The sequence below is a fragment of the Ranitomeya variabilis genome, chromosome 4 (assembly GCF_051348905.1).
Source record: "Ranitomeya variabilis isolate aRanVar5 chromosome 4, aRanVar5.hap1, whole genome shotgun sequence".
NCBI classification, from domain to species: domain Eukaryota; kingdom Metazoa; phylum Chordata; class Amphibia; order Anura; family Dendrobatidae; genus Ranitomeya; species Ranitomeya variabilis.
This window is the reverse complement of record NC_135235.1, coordinates 213,781,033-213,793,144: the sequence shown is the minus strand read 5'-3', so window position 1 is coordinate 213,793,144 and position 12,112 is coordinate 213,781,033. Positions and strand designations below refer to the sequence as shown.

The window sequence follows — 12,112 nt, the reverse complement described above, 5'->3', positions numbered from 1 at the left end:
TTGATATATGAGCGATCTGTAGGAAGATTGATTTTGTGCAAGCCTAGATAGTTCCACCAAAGTCTTCGCTGCTGTTATCTTGATAGTATCAAGCCATCAGGATGCTGGTATTCCTCTTACCATGTTCCTTCTATTCTTCTGACCATGATGTCTTTCTCCAATTACTTCTGTCTTCATCTGATGTGTCCAAAGTGGGCAAGTTGTAGCTTGGTGGTCCTTGCTCCGAGCTCTGGCTTGATTTGTTCCAAAATTGATCTGTTTGTTCTTCTTGCCATCCATGGTATTGATAACATCCTTCTCCAGTAGTACCACATTTTGAAGAAATAAATTCTACTTCTGTCTTGTTTCTTTATAGTACAGATTTTGCATTCATATGTTACCACAGAACAGGCCAAACTATGTACGGGCCTTGTCCTTGTCGCCAGTGAAATGTTCCTCAATTTGAAAAACTTGTGCAGTGACTTCCTTGTTGATTTGCCCATAACAATTCACCTATTGACTTCAGATGTCGTCGCTGCATCTTGAGTGTTCATTGATCTGAGGAGGTTGAAGTCCTTTACAACTTCCAGTTTGTCTTTATCTACCTCGAATGTGACCCCATCGTATCTGGCAGGAGTCAATATCTGTCTTCTTTGTGTTAAGTAGCCATCCCATGTTCAAGCTTTCCATCTTGACACTCTGTAATTAGTCCTTCATTCCATCTCATCTATGCTAGTTGATATCAATGTGGTATCGTATGCATATTTAGCATTTATCTAGTGACAATAATGACAGATTTAAGGATTTTTATGTTCAACTCAAATATGCCTGGCTCTGCACTTTATGATGAAAGTTCATTTTTGTTTCCTGCTCTGTTTGCATGGTAAATTAAAATTTTTGTATGTAAAATGTCAATTATGTGAGCCAAGTCCCCAAGTGTGCCCTCAGTGCTAAATGTTATGTCCCTCTTGGTCATTTCTGTAAAGTCTCCGAATTCTTTTGATACTTCTTAAGTTTCATATGACATTACTACAGCTACAAAAGGCTTCCTATGAATTGCTTACTGTCCTCTGCAGGCTGGATATAAAGCCAGATTTAATTTATATGTCCACTCACTATTCACTACCACTAAGACATAAGTGGTGTAATTATAGTTGGTGTAATTATAGATGGTGCAGAAGCAGAAGACACACCTGGACCCCGATGCCCAAGGCCACCAAAAAGCCTCTGAAAATATTATTAAAAATAGTACGTTGTAGGTAAGGAGTCTAGAGTTTTGCTTCATTGAGTTGGAGGTAGAGTTGCGATGATCGAGACAGTTGAGTAATGACTCCATTACCGGTCTCAGTCAAGGTCCACTGGGGTTCTACAGGTGTCAAAGTTGCTAATAAGCCCTCTAAGGTATCAGGCTATTGCTGCACAGCTTATTAGTCTTCTCCTGCTTAGAGATTTGGGTGATACCAATTTGGCTTTGATGTATGTGAGCAACCGGAAGCAATAGCATACTTGCCAAATTTGACGGTCTAGCGGGAGATATAATCATGACCCTTTTTGAAGCCACAAGGCATCTCACCATTTCAACGCCACATCATGCTCCATTACCTGTAACCGAGTGTGCAACTGGACCATGGGCTTCCTCTTATTAATGAAGGATCCCAGCGACACATACAGAAAACCTTCTGAAAGCACTGGTTTTCAGGAAGCCACACCTGGGAGTCCAACAGGTCCACCTTTTTTCTGTGAGGTTCTCAGACATAAAAGTGATTGAATTAGTCTTTATTGGTAAGCACTATTGATGCCCAATGCTGAATTATATACAAAAGGGACAAATATCAAAAAACCTCAGACGTAGCACCTCCAACACAAAATTTCCTCTAACCAATTTCCAGAAAGTCTGAACAAGTGGGACTAGGTTGTCCTAAAATTTTCAGTTGACTATAGAATCGCCCACATTTGGCAAGTTGGCAAGTGTGCTAAATAAATTTACGAGAACTTTATTCAATTTGCACAGAGCTTGTTGCCCTGTCTACCTGTCATACTAACTAGCAGATATCTGGAGGCTTAATTAACATGGGTCTTAATTGCCAAAGAAAACGAGTTACAAGCAGCTGGCAGGACCTTCCACCTCTAATGGTCTCTTGGTGGAACAGATCATTATGCATATTGAGACAACATGTCAAACCTTGCATTACCCTAAAGAAACAAGGTAAACTACCCAAATTTTTATGGGGTCTTATGAACATTGGTAGGATCAGGCAACAATTATAACATGCTTATTGTTAGATTGGAGATTTACCCACCAGATTTTTTTCTTCCAAGGATCTCCACCAGTCATCGTCAGTCATGCTGCTGTCTCAAGAAGTCCTTGAGTTTTGTTGCCAAAAACCAAAGTATGAAGTTGCCGCATCATGATATCATAATCATATAATATAAAATCAGAGACCAAAAAAAATAAACAAGTACAAAAAATGCAATTTTTTTTTTTATTTTAACATAAACAATATCACATAAAGTTTAATGCCGTGCTAACGCTACGGTGTAATACAACAAGACGTGCAAGTGACAATATGACCGTGGTGGTTACAACACTATGAAGAAATACTGTGAGATAGAGAGATAGACCTACACTACAAAAATGTAACGCACAAGGCAAGAAGATGGCTTTACAGAAGAGTTCACTTTTTTCTATGAACCTTTAATCTTTCCTTTACCTCAGTTTTTTGTTATTAAAGTCGAACGTTTTAATTTTCTGGAGCTTTATTCACAAGGAAATTTTCACTCTTGTCATTTATGTCATAAAAGTGATTCTGAAATAGTATAAATTGAATGATACAAATCCCAGTATTATATTCCAGAGCTGCATTAACAGTTCTGAAAACTTCAGAGCTGAAATCTCTCACCATTATTTTTATTGTTTAATCGCTAAAATGAGGTTGTTGTAGTGATTCTAGGGTCATTTGTACAACAGGTCATGTCACGTGTACAAAATAATTGAATTCCAACCCGAACCGACCAATCATTATGTCCCCCGACATGATTTGTCAGGGGACAGTCATGAGGACCCCATACAACCCATAAGCCCCTATACGGTTGGCCAAAATCGACTCGTCGGCCAACTTTTATCTACCCTACTAAATGATGCAAGCTAAGCTTTAACATAAAACAAAAATGTGTGATAACCAGTTTGTTCAAAGCTATAACTAAGAAAGGGAATTGTGAGCGCAGCTCTGGAGCATAATATAGGCCGCAACTCTGATTAAGATGTGCCATGTCAACTATCTGCAAAGTAACTTAACTTTATATAATTACAGTATATAGATCTGTATATAAACTGTAAACCGGAGTGGCTTGATAAGAAAAAAAAGAGTTACGCTAAATTTTTACGCTCCTGGATTCTTCAGAAAATGTTTCAAAATTTGCTCAAGACAAAGGTATGGAACGTACGGATCCTCCTCTTCTACCTTTACGCATGCAGATCCTGGCACATCCGGGGCTATGATGACCATTTTTGTGATGTACACTCATATGACGTCTTTTTCCTGTGGATTATTACAAAAAAAAATCCATCAAAGGAAGAAACTAGATAAATTTATTAAGTTACAGAAAGACTCTTCATAAATGTCATGTGCCAGATTTCTTTTATGTTTTAGACTCTTTTTTATACTTTTTAGGAGTCTTAAAATAGGGCAAATTGCACCAAAATTGATTAACTACTTATGGAGGCTAAGAATTGGTCAATAATATGAAATCTGTGGAGGTCCGACATCTGACAACCCCACTGATCAAGTGTTAACTCCAGTGGTAATCGGATGTAAAGAGTGCAGCTCCATTCAATATGTAGCAGCCACTGTCAGGTACAGCAGAACAGCTCCTATCAATGTTTTCAACATATTTATGGGTGTTGGTGATGGACACCTACGTATCAAGTATTGATGACCTATCCTATTGATAGATCATCTAAATGGAGTAACCGAAAATCCTCTTTAAGGGCACTTGGTCATGAGCTGATTTTCACGGGTCCAGCTCCTCAATCTACAGCCAACCATACAGCAACCACATTAGGGGAAATGTATTATTATACAGTGCCTACAAGTAGTATTCAACCCCCTGCAGATTTAGCAGGTTTAATAAGATGCAAATAAGTTAGAGCCTTCAAACTTCAAACAAGAGCAGGATTTATTAACAGATGCTTAAATCTTACAAACCAAAAAGTTTTGTTGCTCAGTTAAATTTTTATAAATTTTAAACATAAAAGTGTGGATCAACTATTATTCAACCCCTAGGTTTAATATTTTGTGGAATAACCTTTGTTTGCAATTACAGCTAATAATCGCCTTTTATAAGACCTGATCAGGCCGGCACAGGTCTCTGGAGTTATCTTGGCCCACTCCTTCATGCAGATCTTCTCCAAGTTATCTAGGTTCTTTGGGTGTCTCATGTGGACTTTAATCTTGAGCTCCTTCCACAAGTTTTCAATTGGGTTAAGGTCAGGAGACTGACTAGGCCACTGCAACACCTTGATTTTTTGCCTCTTGAACCAGGCCTTGGTTTTCTTGGCTGTGTGCTTTGGGTTGTTGTCTTGTTGGAAGATGAAATGACGACCCATCTTAAGATCCTTGATGGAAGAGCGGAGGTTCTTGGCCAAAATCTCCAGGTAGACCATGCTATCCATCTTCCCATGGATGCGGACCAGATGGCCAGGCCCCTTGGCTGAGAAACAGCCCCACAGCATGATGCTGCCACCACCATGCTTGACTGTAGGGATGGTATTCTTGGGGTCGTATGCAGTGCCATCCAGTCTCCAAACGTCACGTGTGTGGTTGGCACCAAAGATCTCGATCTTGGTCTCATCAGACCAGAGAACCCTGAACCAGTCAGTCTCAGAGTCCTCCAAGTGATCATGAGCAAACTGTAGACGAGCCTTGACATGACGCTTTGAAAGTAAAGGTACCTTACGGGCTCGTCTGGAACGGAGACCATTGCGGTGGAGTACGTTACTCATGGTATTGACTGAAACCAATGTCCCCACTGCCATGAGATCTTCCCGGAGCTCCTTCCTTGTTGTCCTTGGGTTAGCCTTGACTCTTCGGACAAGCCTGGCCTTGGCACGGAAGGAAACTTTCAAAGGCTGTCCAGGCCGTGGAAGGCTAACAGTAGTTCCATAAGCCTTCCACTTCCGGATGATGCTCCCAACAGTGGAGACAGGTAGGCCCAACTCCTTGGAAAGGGTTTTGTATCCCTTGCCAGCCTTGTGACCCTCCACGATCTTGTCTCTGATGGCCTTGGAATGCTCCTTTGTCTTCCCCATGTTGACCATGTATGAGTGCTGTTCACAAGTTTGGGGAGGGTCTTAAATAGTCAGAAAAGTCTGGAAAAAGAGATAATTAATCCAAACATGTGAAGCTCATTGTTCTTTGTGCCTGAACTACTTCTTAATACTTTAGGGGAACCAAACAGAATTCTGGTGGGTTGAGGGGTTGAATAATAAATGACCCTCTGAAAATACTTTTCCCAATTTAAAAAAAAAAATAAACAAAGAAATAACATTCTTTTTTGCTGCAATGCATTTCACACTTCCAGGCTGATCTACAGTCCAAATGTCACAATGCCAAGTTAATTCCAAATGTGTAAACCTGCTAAATCTGCAGGGGGTTGAATACTACTTGTAGGCACTGTATGTCGGACGGCCATGCATTTATTATTTTAAGTCACTTTTTCTTTTTGTTTTGTAATATTTGTTTTCATGATTTTTGTGCAAAATAAAAAAAAATGCTTTTTATTATTGTCTTTATATTTTTCTGCAAGTATTTAGCACAAAAAAGTCATAAGTTCTATTAAAATGTCACGTGAAATTCTAGTTTGGCTTTGATCCCAAGTGTGGAGACAATTTGCATATTTAATTTCCCACAGGAGCATGCATGACCTATAAGTCTCCTTACTCTGGCATGCCAGGCTTTTCTACAAGGAGAAAAGCTACCCTTTGAACAACGAAAATGTCACAAAATTTAAGCAAAAAGAAAAAAAATTCAGGTTTTACATTCAAAACACCAAAGAGAAGGACTGGAGTTGATCTGCAAGAAAATTTGAGTGACTTTTTAGAAAAGTCGCAATTTATGAATTAGTCGAAAACATCTGGAGGCCACAGAGGAAGAAGGTAAAAAAATGTAGGAGACTACATATAAAATAGTAATTAATAGAAGAATAAGGAGCAAATGAAAAATAGACGAAAAACACCTAAGACTAAACAAAAAAGGTGCAAATGCAATAACGAATTGAACCTAAAAGTGTTAGTTTTGTCCTTACTTGAAAAAATATGCCCATTCTTATGGTTACAAATACAGATGATGGTTTTCTTTCCACCTTGAGGAGATCCAGGAGATTCTGAAAAGATTGAAGGCATCAATATACAATTTTATATCAATTGTTAAAAAAGCAAAGTAAAAGAACATCACAGCATAGCAGTGCATGGCCTATAAGTCTCCTTACACTGGCATGTCAGGCATGTCTCTCTCCACAAGGAGAAACCTGACCTCCTTAGACCACAGCATCTCTGATGAAGACAATATAACAGACAGAAGCAGTAGATGCTTCATTCACCTTGGGCCATAACTGTATGGCAGTGAATATTTACTTATGCACAGAAGGACATAGCCTGGGGCGAGGATTCTGGGAATACTCATATGCGCTGAACATTGGCAATAGTATTAATAATAAACATAATACAAATAATAATAATAATTGTGGCAGAATAACAGTACATCCATTCATTCCCACTGATCACACTCTGTTGTACTTAAAGGGGATTTCCAAGGACACTAACTTATCCCTTACTATTGGGATAGAGGATAATTTACTGATCGCTGGGGGTCTGACTTCTGGAAACACCCTTTGATCCAAAAACACATTTTGTAGAGTCCTGCAAAATTTCTGCAAAATTTATTGTCTATGGGATTGCCAGAGAAAGTCCAGTACCATTGGCAGCACCATAGTCAATGAATAGACAGTATAAGCTTGGCCTTCACTCCATTTAGACAAGATCACTTATGATCACTGGATAACTTATAGCTTATTATTTTGGAAAAAAAACCTTTAAAAAGGACCTATCACTTGCCATAAATGTGTCAGTTTTATCTGGTGCAAATGCCTTTTGTCACGATCTCCACACGATATCCTGTCTGATATGCTACTTTGTGTAGAGGCTGTCAGTCTGTTTTGATTGAGTTGTGTCTGTACTGCAATCATCTGTGTTCACTTTCCTTGATTAGCCCTCTACTTTAGCATGCTAGCTCTTCCATCCAGTGTCAGTCGTACACTTGCAGCTGCCTGTGTAAGACTGATCCCTCTGTGCTCTGTGCCTGACCCAGCCTGACTTTATTCCCTTCCTGGACTTAGACTCTTTGCTTGTGACCTGACTTCTCTTGTGCCTGCTACCTTTAAACTGTCTTGTCTTTCTGGTTTTCCTGACCTTGGCTCATGAATTGGATTTCATCTCTGATTTCCGCTTGTTGTACTGCGCCATTTCCTGGACCCCAACCTCGGATTGTTTGACCTCCCTTTACTTATTCTGTAATTACTGTATATTTTTGCCATCTGTGATTGTAGTCCTTCTCTCCACTTCTGGGGCTAATATTTTCTATAGTGACTCGCATCACACCTTTGTTCTCCTTAATCCGTCGATGTTTTTCTTTTGTTCCTGTGCCTCGCCATTCCTGAGATATGGCTCACTCTTCCCAGAAGTAAATCTAGTTTAGTTAGGCAAGTGGGTGTGGAAGTGGTGAAACCTGAAGTTGAGGACCTCAATGCAAAATCTCCAGCAAGACCCCCGACTATGACTGCACAGTAATAGTATTGAAACCAATATAGTTATGCCCTTGGGGTCTTAGTCCTCAACTGTTCCCTACAGGCGTCTTCTTGATGACCACACCCAGTTGGCTAAGAAAACTAGACTTATATATAGGATAGAGTTTGGCATATTTCAGAAATGGAGAGGTGCAGGAACTAAAAAACAACAACTCCAGACTCAGAAGAACGGCGGCATTTACAACAGGTTAAAAATGATATATTTAAGCAATTGACACATTCCATTGACACTCATTCACATACCTCCATGTTCAGACCATCTGGCTATGCCGGACTTCCCATGCCGTTTTTCTAAAAGAGAAAACATTTTTATTTGTACATGTATAACTCTATATTTGTCTTCTGTGATAGTAGGATCTCCTTTTAGTCCTAGGAACATAGGTAGGGTTCCTGACATGGTGGTGACAAATAATGGTGAGGTCAGTACACTAATAGCTGATCCCATTAGTGTTCTCCTCCAAGGATGCTAGATCAGATGAGATACTGATGTCCAGAACTGACAAGGACCACCAGGGAGTGCATAATTTAAGGACAACCTGATCTCAACAGTCAACTGCTTCTTCAATCAGCTGATCATTGCTGCCTTAGTTATCAGTTGACAATATCGGTGGAAGCTGTGGTTGGCTTTTCGAAATGTAGTGTTACATGACTTGCCATCAAAGGGTCATGCTGAGTCCGGTAGTGTGGAAACTGCTCTTCAGACTCTTCAGTGGACACATACCCTAGTATACCATGTGGACTTCAGTTCTCCAGATGGGATAACTCTCACTGCACTTCCAGGTCTATAACTCTATTGGGTTACCAAGGAATGTACACTTTTTTGATTCATCATGGAGGTTCTTCAAAAGGTACCATCATTACAGGCCTGAAAATAGTTCAAAAGAGCTGGAGAAAGGGCAACTATATCCAACAAATGTCAAGGGAAGAAAGTAGAATGATTTTCGAACTAGATACTTTAATCCCTAAGGGCCTCAACAGCGAGATAGAGCTGTTCGCTTTCAACATGTGAGGAGGCCACATGATTGCTGGTAACTATAAAGGTATAGAGGACCATCCCTGAAGAAGGAATATGTCTATTCCGAAACGCGTAGGATATTGGTCCACCCTGCTTCCTATAGCCAGTCATGTGAGCAATCACGTGACCGTGATGTCACGTAAGGTCCTGTACCTACAGTGAACCTAGCGGCTACTTGCTGTAGCGGCATCACACTCCCGCTCCACGCTGGTGAAGACTCCTGGGGGATGCTTGCCACCGGCCGGGGCAGCGCCCGGGGTCCTCCTATCTAAACATAGAATCACCGACTACAAAGCACAGAAGGATCTCACAGCGGCACTGAAGAACTGAGGGATCTGTACAGTACCGCTGCGGAACAGGTATTTCAATTTATTTTTAACCAATTCATCTGTTACGCAGGGTATAGGCAAAGTACGATTCTAACTCTTTGCCATCAGCCAAACGCTATATTGCTATACTATCATTACGGGCTGTCAAAGTTCCCTGACCGCTTTTCATTAGTCAAATATTTTTCACTAAAGCACCCGCAAGGGGGTTGATCCCAGTGCAAATATATATCTTTTACAAGGAATGTACACTTACCTAGTTGACTACTAAAGCATTATGGGCCAGGATTAGGGAGGAGGACATTGTCCGATATAGTCAGGGAACATTCTTTGTTCTGGGAATTCTCACGTCAAGAAGCTGCAGTTTGGTTTTACAGGCATGTTGGGACTTTCCAATTTTCATGACGTTGGAGCTGCTCATTGGAGCATGGAGCAAATCTTGGACATCATTCAAAGATTTTGGAAAACTTAACTCCCTATAGTTTGACTCTCCTGGTGTATGACCATTTCTTCCTAATTTAAAGAGATTTTCCTATTTCGGAAAGGTTTGTTTGTGAACCTGTAAATAGTTAGGATACAAACATTTTGCGATATTTGGGTCTATATATAGAGAGGGAAAGGGCCAAATGGCAGAATATTCTGTTGCTTTAATAGGCCTCAGGCTGTCTAACAGTGAGACTTCTTTTATTGCCCCTAGCAACTAATCAGGGCTCAGCTCTAATTTCCGTAAGTGCTCTAGAATAATGAAAGCTGAGCTCTGATTGGTTGCTAGATGCAACAAGGACAAAACTGAGGCTCGTGTTACTTCTGGTTTATTCTTGTAATGGTATAACAAATGGATTTACTACTATTTTGTTATAATACAGTTGTAAACCTTCTACATAACAAAGACATTGAGGAGCTAAATGCTGTCTTATGAATTATCGCAATTCCTGACCTTTCATGAATAGAAGCAATTGTTCACTGTTGCTTCCTGCAAAAACGAAAATCGCATAGAATCCAATAATGTTCAATAGAGTTCCATGGTGACCCATTGAGGGCCAATAGCTCTCACATCAAGCCATAGACTCCATGGATCCCATGGAGTCCAATAGGGCCCAGTAGTGTCACATAGGTCCTATAAATAGCATACAGTCCCATAGTGTCCCCTAGTGTTTCACAGTATCACACTGGCCATACGGATCTCACAGAGTTGCATAGGTCTCATGTAGATGCTATAAAGTTAAATAGTGCACAACAATATCACATAGGTCCTATGGATCTCAGAGTCACATAAGTCTCATATAGATGCTGTAAAATTAGGTAGTTTACCATAAAGTCACATAGGTCTTGTAGCGCTCATAGAATTACATAGTTACCATAGCTACGATAGAGTCCTATAAGAGTCCCATAATGTTTTAAATCATTACACAGGACCTATAGCGTTCACAGAGTCACATAGGTCTCATAGATACTATAGAGTCATATAGAATCCATAGGGTCCCATAGATCCTATGGAGTCTTTTAATGTCCAATAGTGTTGCACAGGTCCCACAGATATCACAGAGATACAGTGTGCTGCATAAAGCCACATCAGTCCTACAGATATCATAGAATCACATAGTTCTCGTAGATGCTATAGAGTCCTATAGGACCGATGAGGTTCCATAGATCCTATGGAGTCTCATAATGTTGAATAAAGATACATAGTTTCCATGGATAGGTTGCATAGGTCCCATAGGATCCCGCACATTCTATGAAGTCTCCTAGTGTCTGTTAGACCTGCATATGTCCCAAGGAGTCCCATTGTGTGTCATATTATCACATTGGTCTAATAGATCTGCTAGATCTCATATAGGTCAAATAGGTCTCATAGATACTATAGAGTCTTATGGGTCCCATAGTGTTTCATAGTGTCCCATAGAGTCTCATAGTGTTTCATAGAATTCCATAGGGTTCAGAAGTGTTCCATAAAGCCCCATGGTGTCCTATAGTGTCCGATAGTGTTCCATAGTGTCCCATAGAGTGCCATAGTGTTCCTTAGAGTGCCATAGTATCCCATAGAGTGCCATAGTGTCCCCATATAGTGCCATAGTGTCCCATTGTGTTTCATAGAGTCCCACAGGGTTCAATAGTGTTCCATAAAGCCCCATGGTGTCCGATATTGTTCCATAGTATCGCATAGTGTTCCATAGAGTGCCATAGTGTCCCATAGTGTCCCATAGAATACCATAGAGTTCCAAAGAGTGCCATGGTGTCCCATAGAGTTCCATAGAGTGCCATTGTGTCCCAAAGAATCCCATAGAGTTACATATATCCCATAGAACCCAAAAGGTTCCATTCATTGATACCATAGAATTCAATAAGTCAGAGTCCCATAGATCCTATAGAGGTCTATCCGGATTTAATATGTCTTAGTAGTTAAAGTTACCTGGAATGTGACGGCCTTGTGTGGTCAAGCAGTAAATTAGGATCAGAACAGCGGACAACATGAAGATCGTGGCCACCTTCATCTTCACGTTGGCTCCTCTCACAGCGGACTCTCTATCTCTTTGTTTTCTGCCACTCACAGCCGCCGCCGTCCTCTCACCGTGGCTCCAAATAAATAAAGGGTAGGGCTGTAACCAGGTCTGAGTTTGATGTTAAGTCAAAATGTCCCCCAGACTTAACCCTCTCATTACAGGGATCTATGGTTTCCAATATCAGGTGTGATAAAATCTCTCTTTAACCTCTTACTGGTAACCTCCGAAGAGTTAAAGAGCTTTGTTTTATGATAATAGAGCATAGAAATGTAGTCAGGCATGACAGAAGTATTGAAAAAGTGAATAACTCCAGCTCAAACATATAAAGTTTAATCAAGATTGCCAAAATGATTACTGCTCCGATTATAGCGTATCGGGTTTAAAGTGACATTCCGAGGAAATCAACATGCATGGTGGGAGCCATGGGTGGT

At 40.4% G+C, this 12,112-nt stretch overlaps 1 protein-coding gene across 1 annotated transcript; it reads right to left on the bottom strand.

Annotated features, from left to right (window-relative positions):
- Nucleotides 1-2,339: 2,339 nt before the first annotated feature.
- Nucleotides 2,340-11,835, bottom strand: LOC143770339 (uncharacterized). The gene is made up of 4 exons (XM_077259867.1): nt 11,591-11,835; nt 8,083-8,130; nt 6,283-6,360; nt 2,340-3,518 (listed from the first exon to the last, which is right to left on the bottom strand). The coding sequence occupies exons 1-4, from the start codon at nt 11,670-11,672 to the stop codon at nt 3,400-3,402; spliced, it is 327 nt and encodes a 108-aa protein (XP_077115982.1). The 5' UTR covers nt 11,673-11,835; the 3' UTR covers nt 2,340-3,399.
- Between the last annotated feature and the right edge of the window lie 277 nt (nt 11,836-12,112).